Here is a 16,169-nt window from a genome sequence, read left to right on the forward strand (position 1 = left end):
ACTTTGCCATCCATTTAGGCATCCATTGCATTCTTCTTTTGGCTGTTGCAGTCCATTTTGTGCCATTCCTTTTCTTGTTCTCTTGGGCTTTGCCCTCCTTTTCAGTGTTCCCTGCATCCTTTTGTAGGGCCTTGCCCAATATTTTGATATTCTCTTGGGTGCTTTCTTCCATTTTGCTGTTGCCTGCATCATTTGTTGCGCCTTTATGTCCCCTATTCCTGTCTCTGCTGAGTGTTGTGTTGTATTATGTTGCTTTTGATGTTTTGTTGTGCTGCTCTTTTGGGCCCTTGCTGTTCGATTTTGATATCTCGTGTTCTTCCTTTTTTGCTACTGTTTAGCTCTATTTTTGTTGTTTTTGTCAGCCAGATTATTTGGGCCTTGCCCACTATTTTACATTTTCATGTCGCCCCACTGCTTCAGCCCACTTGCATTCTAAACTATCTGGCTTTCGTTTCTTCCTTAGGGCCCCTTATATTCCCCTGGCTGATGGCTGTTCCCCTCTGATCAGCGGCTCCATTGCCTGCCATGCCAGGCGTTCAATAAAGGCTTTGAGGGGGCTTGTACGATTCCAGCACAACAGCACCTATTCAGGCTACATTGTAGTCATGTTAACGTCCATTTAATTGGAATTAGCTTTTTGAGTAAAGCTTCTGTTAAACCAGAATTGGTTTAAATGTTTGCTTCAGTATAACCTTACCCAAATTGGGTTTTAGCTTAGAATCTATTAAGACATCACCCACGATGGGTTTTATGTTTTGTAATCATTTCACTGCAACTAATGGTCTTTTGATTTGTCTGTCAATTGAATTCTTAAGCAAATTGGTTATAGCTTTTCATTAATTCTTTTTGACTAAAAAATGGCTATTAGCTTCACCATACTAAACAACACTCCGAACATCCGGATGCAGCTTCGAGCCTATCAAACTCACAAAACACTTATCGGCTTTATTTTGCCATTGTTATTTATTCAGTTGTAAATCAAAATTGGCTTATATTTTTGCCATGTGTTATTTGTTAATTAAAAGTCTACTCTTAGTTTTGCAATCAGGTTTAATGTTACTTAAAATTTGGTTGTAGCTTTAACACCTTTAAGTTTAATCTACTTGGCGAGCTTTGCAAAATATATCTACCTTAATTGAATTGGCTTTAGCTTTGCATTCAATTGATCTTAACCCAATTGGCTTTAACTTTGCTATTATTTAACCTTAACCAAATTGACTTGAGTTTGATTTCAAGTTAAATCCATCCAAATTCGTGGTTTATTATCTTGCTTACGGGGGCTGCTAGCCCATTATTTTTTTTCTATCCGGGCTAACCCAGCCCCGTAACCTACATTTAAGGCCTGAGGGAGCCGAGTTGCTTCCCGGCCACTCTTTGACTCGTGCCCATTTGCGGCCACTCTTTGACTTGTGCCCATTTGCGGCCACTCTTTGACTTGTGCCCATTTGCGGCCATTATGAGATTTACGCTGATTTCAGCGTGTTCAAGTTAATTATTTTGTCAACCAATATGGCTTTTAATTCTGCGATTCAACTTAATTTCAACTAGATTCGGCTCAGCTTTCTATTCGAATTATTGTCACGCTAAATTTGATTTAGCTTGGAATCTAAATTGTCTAATCCAAGATTGGTTGTCGATAAGTTTTGCATTCAATTAATATCAACTAAATTGGCTTTAAATTTGGCTTCAAATTAACTCAAATTAACTCAAATTAACTCAAATTAACTCAAATTAACTCAAATTAACTCAAATTAACTCAAATTAATTGGCTTTATTTTTGAAATCAAATTATTTTAGCCAAATTGGCTTTATTTATCCTTGCTTACGGGGCTGGGCTAGCCCATTTTTTTCTATCCGGGCTAACCCAGCCCCGTAACCACTATCTATGGCCTGAGGGAGCCGAGTTGCTTCCCGGCCACTCTTTGACTCTCACGCGTTGTGCCCATTTGCGGCCACTCTTTGACTTGCGCCCATTTGCGGCCATTTTGAGTTACGCTGGTTTCAGCGCTGTGCTGTTATTTTGAATGTGCCACATTGGCTTTAGCTTTGCAGTTCAATCTATTTAATGAAATTGCTTTAATGACTGGGTAGTCAATTTCCCCATGTCCCAATAACAGCACCTGCCTGATGAAAATAAATCTGTAAGAGGGTTATTGATTGGAGGTCATCATGGGCCATAAAATTAAAAGCCTAAATGAACGTATCCGTGTTTTTAAAAGACGTGAATAGAATTATAGGAGCTGATGCCTGATATTAAGTTGGTGAAACCTTGGAATGTTGGCCACTCCAATGATGAGGCTCCCGCTCACATAAGTGTGGACATGCTGTGGTCTGAAGTGAAGACCTATCCCGACGCCGCCTTGTGTTCCCTGCAACGTGCCAACAGCACTCATCCCAAAATCGCAGCTCCCAACATATACTGCCTCGCGCGCCTGGTAGAACCGTCGGGAGATTGAGGACAAGGCCCAAGTGCAACTGCATTCTGCAAGGACATGGAACAATTTGTCCATGTTATAGTAATTGGGAGATGGTGGCAAAGTACCATCTGTGTTAAAATGGTATTGTATGTCTGTATAAGGGGTGATGGACTGCAATAGAAAAAATTTGCTGCCCTGTGTTTAAAGCCTGTGAAAATCGCGAGCCCCATAATGTGATGCTAGGCCAAAAAGTGGTGTCGTTGAGGGGCAACATTCTGTGCTTGACAATAGGCCAAATGTTCTCAAATGGTACCTGATATCTAACCATGCTGCGCCTGATTAGAACTGGTTGTGCTCTGCATGTTGCCAAAAGAATGATGCAATGGATGCCTAAATGGACGGCAAAGTCCAAAAGAATGATGCAATGGATGCCTAAATGGACGGCAAAGTCCAAAAGAATGATGCAAGATACACCAAAATGGAGGGCAAGGCCTAAGAGAACGACGCAAGGAATGCCAAAATGGAGGGCAAGGCCTAAGAGGACGACGCAAGGAATGCCAAAATGGAGGGCAAGGCCTAAGAGAATGCCTCAAAGAATGTCAAAATGGAGGGCAAGAAAAACACTGCAAGAAACAGCTGAGCAACAGCAAAGACCAAACACAAAGACAACACAGTAGGACAAGCACAGACAGCCCATAGGACACCACGGAGTGCAAAAATGAAGTCAAAAACACTAACCTCGCATCTCAGTACATAACAAGTAAAAACCAATTGCTATGTGCTGCCCTTACCTGCTGGGCTGAGAGTTACCATCAGCAAAGCTGGGTCCAAGCAATGCAGGTTTCTGTTCCTCGCTGCTCTCATCAGGAGCCGCACATCTCTGTGCTCTGCTGGAACCTGTTGGACAAAAAAAGGCAATGAAGGCACTGCCCACATCTGCAGGGTAGCACACTGCGATCATTACACTAACTGTGATGGAAGGGAGCAGTAGGATGTAATTCATACTACGAAGGATATAATTAATGCTATGAGGGATATAATCAATGCTATGAGGGATATAATTAATGCTATTTTTAAGTTTAAATTTGCAGTAAGTTTAACAATTGTATTCCACACTAGGATTATAATTGAAGTAACTTTCATAGAAAACACAGGGCATCAATTTTTAGAGCTACATTTACCATAGCAAACATCTTAATATTGGGTTAAGACTTATATGAACAAATACACTACAGGTTACAGTATTTATAACTACAGCCCGCATTAAGTCAGGGGAGCAGATCAAGATCAACACAAACAAAACCTCCGAGCAAATCCCAAAGACAAGCAGAACAACCACAGAAAGACACTGCAAGAGAAAAGCAAAGCAAGCAGCCAAGGGTAAGACAAAGACAAAAGCAATAAGGAAAGCCAAGGGAAAAGCCAAAGCAAAAGCAACACCAAGAACAAAGGCCAAAGGGAAAACAGCGTGGAGAGCCAAGAGAACAACAAAGGGAACAATGAAACAGAGGGCAAGGCCCAAAAGAATGCTGCATGGAACTGCAAAATAGAGCAAGGCCATAAAGAACACTGCAGGGAACATCAAGATGGAGAGCAAGGCCCAAAAGGGCACATACAACATCAAGATGTAGGGCAAGGCCTAAAAGAACGCTGCATGGAACTGCAAAACAGAGGGCAAGGCCCAAACAGCACTGCTGAAACATCAAGATGGAGGGCAAGGGCCAAAAAAAGATCACGTAAAACATCAAGATGGATGGCAAGGCCAAAGAGAACATCACGCAGAACATCAAGATGAGGACAAGGCCCAAAAGAACACTGCAAGGAACATCAGATGGAGGCAAAGCTGAAGAGAAAACTGCAGCAAACACCAAGATGGATGGCTAGGCCCAAAAGGGCACTACAAGAAACATCAAGATGGGGGGCAAGGCCCAAAAGGGCACTACAAAAGAAAACACCAAGATGGAGGGCAAGGCCCAAAAGGGCACTACAAGAAACATCAAGATGGGGGGCAAGGCCCAAAAGGGCACTACAAGAAACATCAAGATGGGGGGCAAGGCCCAAAAGGGCACTACAAGAAACATCAAGATGGAGGGCAAGGCAGCAGAGGAAACTGCTTGGAACTCCAACATGGAATGAAAGGGCTGAAGGGAATGAGCACCAAAATGAACAACAAGGCCCATAGAATGAACAGAACATAAAGTGAGAACAAAGGAAACACTGCAGGAAATGCTGGAGAAACAGCAGAGAACAGAGGAAAAGAGAATGCAGAAGGATGAGAGCAGATATTATCATTATAATAATGGAACATTACCTTCAATTTCAGTATGGAACAGGTAAAAAGCAATTGTGTGTGCTGCCCTTACCTGCTGGGCTGAGAGTTACCATCAGCAAAGCTGGTTCTGGAGCATTCCAGGCAATGCAGGTTTCTGTTCCTCGCTGCTCTCATCAGTAGGATAGAATCCATGCTATTAGGGATAGAATAAATACTATTAGAAATAGAAGTAATGCTATTTCTAAGGTTAAAGGTGCAGTTACTTTAAAATGGTATTTTGCACTATGATTAGAATGAAGGTTACTTAAAAACAAAGGGTTAGATTTACAGATACTCTACAGAAAACTGCAATTATCACTAAATTTCCCATTAAGGCCATAAAGTTCCTGCAATTATCCCATAAAGTTCCCTTAAGGTCAAGATTACCATGAATGCTGCCTCCCAGCAAACCCCATAGAGCCAAAGGCAGCAGAACAAGCACAGAAAGCCCCAACAAAAGAAAAGCAAAGCAAACACCAACAGTAAGGCAAGGGCAACAGTAAGAGAACAGCCAAGGGAAAGCACAAGGGAAAGCAACAGCAAGGAGAGTGGTATGAAACACCAAGAACAGAGGGCAAAGGGAAGGCAGAGTAGGAGGCCAAATGGAAACAGCAAAAGAACACTGCAGGAACAACAAAAAGGAGGGCACGGCCCAAGAGAACATGGCAGGGAACATCAAGATGGAGAACAAGGCCCAAAAGGGCATTAAAGGAACATCAAGATGGAGAACAAGGCCCAAAAGGGCACATACAACATCAAGATGTAGGGCAAGGCCTAAAAGAACACTGCATGGAACTGCAAAACAGAGGGCAAGGCCCAAAACAGCACTGCTGAAACATCAAGATGGAGGGCAAGGGCCAAAAAAGACCATGTAAAACATCAAGATGGAGGGCAAGGCCCAAGGGAACATCAATGGCAGACATCAAGATTAGGGACAAGGCCCAGAAGAACACTGCAAGGAACATCAAGATGGAGGGCAAGGCCCCAAAAGGGCACAACAAGAAACAGTCAATAGATGGGGGGCAAGGCCAAAAGGCACTACAAGATAACATCGAAAAGAGGGGCCAAGGCCCAACGGCACTACTAAAACGATAACATTCAAGATGGGGCGGCAAGGCCAAAAAGGGCACTACAAGAAACATTCAAGATGGGGGGCAAGGCCAAAAAGGCACTACAAGAAACGATCAAGAATGGCGGACAAGGCGTATAAACGGGCACTACAAGACATCAAGATGGAGGGCAAGGCAGCAGAGGAAACTGCTTGGAACTCCAACATGGAATGAAAGGCTGAAGGGAATGAAGCACCAAATGAACAACAAGGCCCATAGAATGACAGAACGTGATGATAGTGAGAAAACAGAGGAAACACTTGAGGAAATGCCTGGAGAAACAGCAGAAGAAAACAGAGGAATGAGAATGCAGAATGGATGGGAGGCAGACTGATTACCATTATAATATGGAAACATTACCTTCCATATTTCAGTAGGAAATCAGGTAAAAGCAATTGTGTCCTTGCTCTGCTGGAACCTGTTGGACACAACACAGCAATGAAGGCACTGCCCACATCTGCAGGGCAGCTCATAGACACAGCACTCACCTTGGGTTTGGTAGGGAGGGATGTTGGAACCAATAGGGCCCCATGAGACCCCATTGGAACCAATAGGGCCCCACATAAGACCCCATTGGACCTTATAAGGTCAACAACCCAGTGCAAGACCAACCAAGGTCCTGAAATCAAACAGTCTATGAGTCCAGATGAGATGCATCGCAGACTGAGAAGTGGTGACAATGGGGTGCAGTCCGGTGAGCAGAAACACGGCCAACATGGCGCTCCTTTGTAGGAAGGTAGAAGGGATGAGCCCAGGAACGGCTGAGCCGTCGGTCCCACTGCTGTGCTGGGAATGACCACAAAGCAGATCCTCATAGAAGGACCCAGGGCTCATGGAAGGCAGGAGGTGATGATGGAGATCCTCATAGAAGGACCCAGGGCTCACAGAAGGCAGGAGGTGATGATGGAGATCCTCATAGAAGGACCCAGGGCTCACAGAAGGCAGGAGGTGATGATGGAGATCTCATAGAAGAACCCAGGGCTCATGGAAGGCAGGAGGTGATGATGGAGAACCAACACGGCCTCACCAAGGGCAAATCCTCATTGACCGACCTCATAGACTTCTATGATGGCACTGATACATCAGTAGACGAAGGAAGAGCTGCTGATATCATCTACTTAGACTTCAACAAGGCCTCTGATGCAGGACCCCACAGTGTCCTCATGTCCAAGTGATGAAGACACCAACTGGATGGGAAGATGATGAGATGGATGAAGAACTGGCTGTAGAACCGAGTCCAGAGAGCAGCAGCCAATGGCTCCGTATCCAGATGGAGATAATGATGAACAACGTCCCATAGCAGCCAGCACTGGGGCTGATACTCTGCAATATATGAGCATAGAATCAAATGATGATCAGCACTGAAGACCATCACAACCATCTCCATTCAACCCTCCTGCTATGGGGACATCACCCAACCACTGCAACAAGGTCCCACAACCTCAAACACCTCTAGGGATGGAGCATCCCAAAGTGACTCATTCCACCCCCAAACCCTGCAATAAAGAAGGGATTGATCACCCCATTGTGAAGGCTGAGCCCTCCATCCAAAGGAAGGAGGCTCTAGATACAGCTCCTTCTCACCCCCATCCATAAGTGCTGTTAGGAGCAATCAAAAGGAGAAGACATCAGTCCAGTAATAAAGAAGAAATTCCTTACCCCATTGCAAAGCCAAAGACTCACCATTGACCCCAAAGGAAAGGATCTCCAAGCAGAGTCGCATCCCATATGGCATCCAGAGCTCGAAAGCAGCAGGAAGGAGAATCCTCTCCCTCAATGCTCCCATAGGAGCACCGAGCTGGAACTGATGCTGCCCCCTGCCCTTCCCAGCCCTTAAATACCAATCAAGGAGGGGAGGAGCCAGGCTCCAACCAATCACAATCCACCCCTCAACGGCCCCCACCTGTGCCCATGGGGTGGGCCCCTCCCCTCAGCAGGTGCCCAATCAGGATGTTACATAACATCCCCATTCAAGAACAAAGACAAAAACAAAACAGTAACAGGTGCTTATTTTTCTATCACAAATTAAGGTGATATAATAGAAATGCTTAGTCATGGTTGGAAGCCATGATGGGGCGGAGACACAGCAGTACAGCCCAAGTGCAGGCAACACATCCGATTGGCTGAAGGGCTGGCTCCGCCCCCTCCTGGTGCTCATATAAGGTCTGGCACCGGGGGCCAGCACTTATTTGCTGGAGCTCCTTGCTGCAGTCACATCTACCCACATGAAGAAGCTCTTCTGCTCTGTTGCTGCCTTGGACCAAGAAAACCAATAAAAAGAAGTTAGAGAGGAAGAAAACAAAGAAAAGCGCGGTTAGAGCAGCAGAAATCCAAGAAAAACAATATATAGCAGAATAAAACCAAGAAAAGACGGGTTAGAGCGGAGGAAAACCAAGTAAAGCAGGGTTAGAGCAAAGGAAAACCAAGAAAAGCGGGGTTAGAACAGAGGAAAACAAGGAAAACACGGGATAGAGCAAAAGAAAACCAAGAAAAGATGGGATATTGCGGAAGAAAACCAAGAAAAGCAGTTGTAGTGTGGAAGAAAACCAAGAAAAACGTGGATATAGCGGATGAAAACCAAGAAAAGCGGGGTTAGAGCGGAGGAAAACCAAAAAAAGCCAAGTTAGAGCAGCGGAAATCCAAGAAAAGCATGGTTAGAGTGGAGAAAAACCAAGAAAAGCTGGGTTAGAGCGGAGGAAAACCAAGAAAAGCGGGGTTAGAGCAGAGGAAAACCAAGAAAAGAAGGGTTAGAGCGGAAGAAAACCAAGAAAAGCGTGGTTAGAGCAGCAGAAATCCGAGAAAAGCATGGTTAGAGTGGAGAAAAACCAAGAAAAGCGGGGTTAGAGCGGAGGAAAACCAAGAAAAAGAAGTTAGAGAGGAAGAAAACGAAGAAAAGCGCGGTTAGAGCGGAGGAAAACAAAGAAAAGCTGGGTTAGAGTGGAGGAAACCAAGAAAAGCGGGGGTATAGAACGGAAGAAAAAAATAAGATGTGCTAAAGGGGAGTGATTATCATCGGGATCAGAATTAACACTTACATCTGGAGGACTCTAGCTACTTATGGGTGATGGGGTGATAATTGGGATCAAGACTACAGTACACTAGCTGCGAAGAGGATACTGCTCCTTATAGGGGTAGATATTGGGATGCGAGGCGTAACAGTAACTGCGACTGGAGGATCCGACTCCCTGTTTATGGGAATGCTGCGAGAGAGTGAATTGGGGGATAACATCAGGAGGTGACACGCTGATGAGCAGGCATGAAGGTGCTTGCGTTACTGTATGGGGGTAGTGCTGATGAAGGGATGTTGTGAGTGATGTTAGGGATCAAGATGGAGAAAAAAAAAAAAAAAAAAACAACACAAAAAAAAACGTGACATCAAAAGGGAGTAGGTGATTTGAAGGAGGCAGAGGGGTGACGTGGGGGAGGTGGATGTGTGACAGGTCAGTGCATGGTGGTGGACAACGTGATAATTGGGGGAGAGGTATCCAGTGGGGGGGACAGTGGGGGGCAATGGTGGGGGACATGGGTGATGGTGATAATGGGGGGATGGGGTAATGGGGGTGATGGTTGATAATGGTAGCTGATTGGGTGTTGTGAGGTGATGGGGGTAATGTGGGGGGCATGATTGGTGGTGTGAAGGGAATGATGGTGGTGGACAGTTGGGAGGCCCCACACAAGCACACAGCCAACATAGAGACCACCTGCAGCCCCATAGAATCCGCTACGAGAGTCCCATAGTAAGCCCCATAGAGCCCCACAGTGCCCGATAGAAGCCACGTGCCCCATAGAAGCCCCATAAGCCCCACAGTGCCCCATAAAGTCCCCAGTGTCCGGAACGTCGCGGGCGCCATTTTCATACTGAGGAATTTAGCGTCACTTCCGGCAAGGTGGATTGTGAGGATATAACGCGGCATAACGCGCATACCGAGCATTCTGCGGAGGTCGCCATTTTGATCATGGCAGGCGTTCGCTTGCCGGTATTGGTGCATTGTGATATAACGCGGGGCTAAGCGAGGCTCTGTGAGATCGCCATTTGTAAATGCGCAGTAGAGTCGGTTCCGGTATGGTGCTTGTGGGATATAACGTGGCCATAACGAGGCATCTGGAGGTCGCCATTTTGATCATGCGCGTTGTGTGGGCTTCCTGGTATTGGTGCTATTGTGGAGATATAACGGCATAACGAGCATCTGAGGTCGGCCATTTGATATGCGCAGTAGCGTCGTTCGGTTATGGTGCATTGGTGGATGATTTAACGCGACAACGAGGATTGGAGGTCGCCATTTGTGATCATGGCAACGTAGTGTGGCTTCGTAATTGTGCATTGTGGGATATAAGCGTGCATAACGGGCATCTGGAGGTCGCCTTTTTTGATCATGCGCAAGTAGCGTCGTTCCGGTATGGGTGCATTGTGGATATAACGCCGGCATAAACGAGGCATCTGTGAGGTCGCCATTTGATCGATGCGCAGTTTAGCGTCGCTTACAGTATGGTGCATGGGGACTATAACGCGGAATAAGGAGGCATCTGGAGGTCGCCATTTTGATCATGCGCAGTAGCGTCGCTTCCGGTATGGTGCATTGTGGGATATAACGAGGCATCTGGAGGTCGCCATTTTGATCATGCGCAACGCGTCACTTCCGGCATGTTGCATTGTGGGATATAACGGGGCACGTAGCGGTCGCCATTTTGATCATGCGCAGTCGCGTCACTTTTGGCATGGTGCATTGTGGGATATAATGCCTCATTTGGTGGGCGCCATTTTGTTCGCGAGCAATGGCGTCGCTTCCGGCGGAGGGGATTGTGGGATATCTCTGAGACCGCCTTCTTATTTCCGGTTCCGGCTGTGGGGGGTGCAGCTCGGTTTCCGGCTGTCCGTTTCCGGTGTTTTTGCCATGGTGCTGCGGGGGGTTCGGGGGTCCCGGTTGGAACCGGAACCGGCTGCTTATTTACAACGGGAGTCACAAGGAGATGGGGAGGAGCCAGAGGGACCCGGCGCTCCATAGAGACTCACTGAGCCCCATAGAGCCCCACAGTGAGGCTATAAGGGTACGCAGCTTCATTTTGGGGCCAAATCCAGGTATTTTGGGGCCAAATCCGGGTTTTTTTTGGGGGGTGACAATAGGGTGCTGTTGGGGGTGATGTTAGGAGATATGCGCCAGTTTTAGGTCGCCAGTGCGCACGCGCCAGTTTTAGGACGCCAGTACGCATGCGCCAGTTTTAGGTCGCCAGTGCGCATGCGCCAGTTTTAGGTCGCCAGTACGCATGCGCCAGTTTTAGCACAGTAGTGCGCATGCGCCAGTTTTATATCGCCAGTACGCACGCGCCAGTTTTAGGACGCCAGTACGCATGCGCCAGTTCTGGCGCATGCGTATTGTTGTTGCGTATCTTTCTCATGCGCATTGATGTGCGGAGTATGGCGCATGCGTACTACTGTTCTGGACTTGGTGCGGTTGCGGGCACTCTTTTTTTCTCATCGCTGTCCTGGCACATTCGCACTGATGTGCATTAATTGGCGCATGCGCGGTGCCGTTCCCGACCTGGTGCTTTCATATTTCAGATCGGAACATGCGAATGGCGTAATGTCGTTCCGGAACCTGCGCATGCGCATTGCTGTCCGCGATCTGGCTCACGTACCGTCTTTCCGGGCCCGGCACATCAACGCGCGTGCGCTTTTTCCCGAGCGACGTTACGCATGCGCTCTTTGTTGCGTGGCTTTGCGCATGCGCTTCTCTCTGCATAGCAATGCGCATGCGTCAGTCTCGCTTCTCGGCTGCGTTTCTCCGTTTGGCCGCTCGGTGGCAGCAGCGTCTGCGGAACGAACCGCTCCGGGTGCGGGACCGCCCGTTCTGTGCATAAAGAAATCATCATCGCATCGATGTTGTCACGCCTTTTTTTTTCTTTTTCATCTGAGATGATGAACAAAGCTGGTATCGATTGGACAGATTCATGCAGTGAAGCCAAGGATGGTTTGGAATGATTGGAATGATGTAATTTGAATGAATGAAATTTGGAATGAGCAACACAAAACAGCTGAGCAACTTACACCAAAGAGCAGTAACAGCTTCCACATCTGGCCTCACCGCGCTGGGTTCTGTCCAGTTCACCCAAGACTTGCAAATATCCTCTGGATCCGTTTGGTTATCAAGCGATTTGTCATCAGTTCTTTCATTTGCAACTGTTGCCGGCCCCCAACTTTGTCACTCATGTCCTCAGAATCTCCAGTGCCCCTGTTGTCCCCAGGGTCCCCATTATCCCCATGTCCTCCACTATCCCCAATGCTTCCAGTGTCTCTATCGTCCCCACTGCATACAGTGTCCCTATTGTCCCCCTCCAAAAATGCACTTTGCACCAGCCCCGTTGTCACCCCCCATGCTGTGACCCACATCCTGTATCACCATGGCTAGGAGGTGATGTGTATGTCACTCCCCCTCAGGGTGACTCATAGCTGCTGGGAACCTCACATATAATTTTTTTTAGAGGGGACAGGAAGTATCACCCCCAACTTGTGGAGCGGAGACATGTGAAGGGAGTAGGAGGTGTTGGAACACGCCCCACAGCTGGAGACACAGCGGAGAGGACAGGTGAGTGCCAGCATCCCCATGTTCCTATGTCCCCTTGTCCCCATATACTTATGTTCCTGTGTCCCTATATCCCCCTGTCCCCATGTCCCCATGTCCCCATGTCCCTATATCCCTATATCCTCTTGTCCCATGTCCCTGTGTCCCCACATCTCCACGTGCCCATTTGCCTACAACCCTTTGTCACTATGTCCCTACGTCCCCGTGTTCCTGTGTACCCATGTCCACATCTCCATGTCAGTGTCCCTATGTTCCCATCTCCCTATCTCCATATTCCCACGTCCCTGTGTTCCCATATCCCTGTATCCTCACCTCCTCCACCTCCCCCACTCTCTCCATGCCCACACCCCCATGACCTCACTGCATTTTCATTCCCCTGCAGCTGATCACCATGAAGACCACCCCCCACTGTCTTGCCTTCTCCACCCTCCTCCTCTTCAACCATCTCCCCACCATCTTCCCCCATTGCCACCGTGCCGTTGGCAAATCCTGCCACGTTCCCCCCGTCCCTGGCACCGACATTCTGGGTTCAGGTCTGGATGTCACCACCATGTCCCTCACTGAGGGCCAAGTGTTGGCCATCACCAAACCCCGCAGCAGGCACTGCACTGTCTGCGTGGACCGTCTCCATAAAGGACGGTCCCTTCTCCTCTACAATGGCATCAGCAAGTGGCGAGCAGGGAGTAAGTGCCAGCAGAGGTCCTTGCTGGCCACTGGCAGCCAGTCCATGAGGGATCTGGTGGCTCAGACAGAGAAGATAGCACAAAATTGGAAAGTGGGGCTGGGGGCAGCCCTCAGCCCGGGGGTGGGGGTCACCCTGGCCATGGCTGGGTCCCACTCACGGGTGGCAGAGTTCGGGATGCAGAAGGAGCAGGAGGACCACTACTCATTCTCCAGCACTGAGATGCGCTGCGTGCATTACTGGTAGGTATCCAGCTCCCTGATCCCTTCTCCTTGCTTCTCTATCTCCTCTCCTCCTCCATCTTCCCTAGCACTCCCATTTCTCATCCAGTTCTCCTCCTTCTCCTCTCTCTTCACCATGTCCTCCCCATGCTCCTTGTCTTCCATTTCTCCTCCATTTCTCTCCCCCTTGTCCTTCTTTCTCCTCCATCTCTCTTCTTTCTCCTTTCCTCCATCTCCTCATCCTCCATGTCTTCCTCCTTCTCCATCACCTCCACCATTGTTCCCTCTCCTCCATCTTCCCCTAGTCTTTCTTGTTCTCTGTCTTTTCCCCTTCTCCATCATCACCCTCATCATTTCCCTCTCTTCCCCCTCCTCCATGTTCTCCATCTCTCCTCCTTCTCTATCTCTGTCCCTCTACCTCCACCTCACAGACCCCCACACACCCCTCCAACACCCCCACAGCACCCCAAATTCCCCTAAAAAATCCCACATTCCACACAATCATCTCAGACCCCTCCAGCACCCCAAGACCCCCTCTTCCAATTCTTCCAATCACCCCATAGACTCTTGTCATCATCACATACGCAGCCCATACCCCCCCACTGATACTTTATAGACACCCCACAGACACACAGCCCCCCTCAAATCACCCTGGTAGCCTCCCCAGAGACTCTCAGACTGCCCCATAGACACTCCAGGGATATCCCAGAGAATCCTATAGAACTCCCCCACAGACCCCTTCAATTACCCCATCTACAGAGTGTCTTACATTTCATCATCACCATCCACTTTGCTTCACTGCACTGACACCCAAGAAGTGGCTGATTTTTGCGGTGCAGGAATGACCTCCATAGACACTCCATAGATCCCAGTCACCCCACACATGGCTCAAACACCCCATAGGCTCTTCGTAGACCCTCCTCCAGCACCCCATAGTCACTCCACAGGCTCCATAAAATCCCCCATAGACCCCTCCAGTCACCCCACGGCTTTCCTCCAACACCCCATAGACCCCTCAATCACCCCCATAGACACTATAGAGGCCACAGACCTTACCAATTACCCCATAGACACTTCAATTACCCCATAACTTCCCTGTAAATCCCCTCTAACCCCAAAGGCTCTGGAGAGCCCCAACGACTTTCTCTCTCTTCCCCCCCCCAACAGGATCTCAGCTTCACACAAACCCAGACCATCACCCCACTTCCTCCGTGCTGTTCGATCCCTCCCACCCCACTTCACCCCCACCACTGCCCCAGATTATGCTGACCTTTTGGCTGCGTATGGCACCCACTACATCCACTCAGCCCAGCTGGGTGGCCTCCTCCGCTCCATCACCGCCATCCGTTTGTGCCGCGCTGCCATGATGGGCGCCGGCACCCAAGAAGTGGCCGATTGTTTGCGTGCAGAAATGACTGCCAACATGAAGTCAGTCAAGCTCAGTGCCATGTCCAGCGCGTGTCGCAAAGCCAGATCCAACAATAGTGCCCACAGTGCCTTCAATCAGCTCTTCAATGAACGGATGGTGGAGGTGGAAGGTGGTGAGCAACACGGCGACCTCCTCTACGGTGCACCGGAGAACTATGCCACGTGGTTGAGCTCCCTGCAACGCCTGCCTGGGTTGGTCGCCTCCAGCGTCAGGCCCCTGCACACCTTGCTGCCCCGCCAGGATCCGCGCCAGGCAGCACTGAAGGCGGCCATTGGTCACTACATCGCATGGCGAGCACTGAGGGCAAACTGCAGCCAGCAGTGTGCTGGTCGTGGTACGATCGGGTTGTGTCAGTGCGGGTGTGCAGCTAACAATGTGGTCAATGCCGACTGCTGCTCCAAACACCGCGGGATGGCACATGTGACAGTGACAGTGTTGGAGGGCAGCGGGTGGCACGGTGACACTTTCACTGCAACTGATGCATATGTGCTGTTGTACTTCAATGGTCACCGTGTACAGACAGCAACAGTGTGGAACAACAATAAGCCCAAGTGGGGCGCACAGTTTGATTTGGGGTGGGTGATACTACACCCGCACCAAAAGATGAAGGTGGAGGTGTGGGATCAGGATAACGGGTGGGATGACGACCGCTTAGGAGTGTGCGAATTACCGGTGCAGGCCACAGGCAGACAGCAACACAATGTTGTGTGTTTTCCGGGAGGTGGTCACCTGAAGTTCAGCTACAGTGCAATGTGTGGGCCAAGTCTGGGGGGTTCTCAATGTTCAGAGTACATTCCACAGCCCCCAAAAAGTCAGGGGGGGCTCTATAGGTTGTCACAGTGGCCACCGAAGTCTGGAGTTGGTGGTCCTGTGGCATGGCCACAGCCTAAGGAGGGAGAGGAGGAGGATGATGAAGAGAGTGAGGGGGAGAATTTTTGGGAGGCATCGGGGGTTTCTGAGGACAATTGGAAAATGGTTGAGGATGAGGACCACCAAAATCCATTACCAGGACTCCAAAATCCATCATTCAACCCTTGGAATCTATCAGTGGGTCTCAAGAAGGATCCAGATCCACAGATTCCATTTCCACACTATGGGGCAGCTCCTCCATCCCCATAACATCCACCCTTCATCTTGATGGTGGAGTCACACATGGAGGCCTTTGGTCCTCCTGCCCCAGCTCCTGCCCCGCAAGTTCTGGTGTCCCCCCCCTCCATTATAGTGTGATCCATTGGACTTATACATTTCCCTCATCTCCACAGCTACAGGCAGGATTAAATGCTTTTTGCTGCAGCATTATCCCCTCTGACTTGGTCTGGTTTCTTGGGGTATGTTATGGGTCTCCATGGGGCACTATAGGGCTCCTCTCCAGCAGGTCATCCCCTAACATATACTGATGTGTGTAGTTCTTCGTGCCAGTTC

General features: G+C 48.8%; 1 protein-coding gene and 1 long non-coding RNA gene across 5 annotated transcripts; one reads left to right on the plus strand and one right to left on the minus strand.

Annotated features, from left to right (window-relative positions):
* Nucleotides 1-2,789: 2,789 nt before the first annotated feature.
* Nucleotides 2,790-7,756, minus strand: LOC107321684. Of its 3 annotated transcripts, none has more exons than XR_001558618.2 (3): nt 7,521-7,756; nt 6,256-7,160; nt 2,790-3,314 (listed from the first exon to the last, which is right to left on the minus strand). It is a non-coding gene; the product is annotated as an uncharacterized LOC107321684 (long non-coding RNA). The 3 variants fall into 3 exon arrangements; XR_004309148.1 differs by having other exon boundaries at nt 6,326-7,160; nt 7,528-7,751; XR_001558619.2 differs by having other exon boundaries at nt 6,326-7,160; nt 7,521-7,751.
* A 2,917-nt stretch (nt 7,757-10,673) lies between these two features.
* PRF1 (perforin 1) lies at nt 10,674-16,046 on the plus strand. Of its 2 annotated transcripts, none has more exons than XM_015878708.2 (4): nt 10,674-10,914; nt 12,315-12,418; nt 12,798-13,339; nt 14,486-16,046. In XM_015878708.2, the coding sequence occupies exons 3-4, from the start codon at nt 12,807-12,809 to the stop codon at nt 15,864-15,866; spliced, it is 1,914 nt and encodes a 637-aa protein (XP_015734194.1). In that variant the 5' UTR covers nt 10,674-10,914; nt 12,315-12,418; nt 12,798-12,806; the 3' UTR covers nt 15,867-16,046. The 2 variants fall into 2 exon arrangements, with proteins under 2 accessions (XP_015734194.1, XP_015734195.1); XM_015878709.2 differs by having other exon boundaries at nt 10,674-10,883.
* The last annotated feature ends 123 nt before the right edge of the window (nt 16,047-16,169 follow it).

This window comes from Coturnix japonica, chromosome 17 (genome assembly GCF_001577835.2).
Source record: "Coturnix japonica isolate 7356 chromosome 17, Coturnix japonica 2.1, whole genome shotgun sequence".
NCBI classification, from domain to species: Eukaryota; Metazoa; Chordata; class Aves; order Galliformes; family Phasianidae; genus Coturnix; species Coturnix japonica.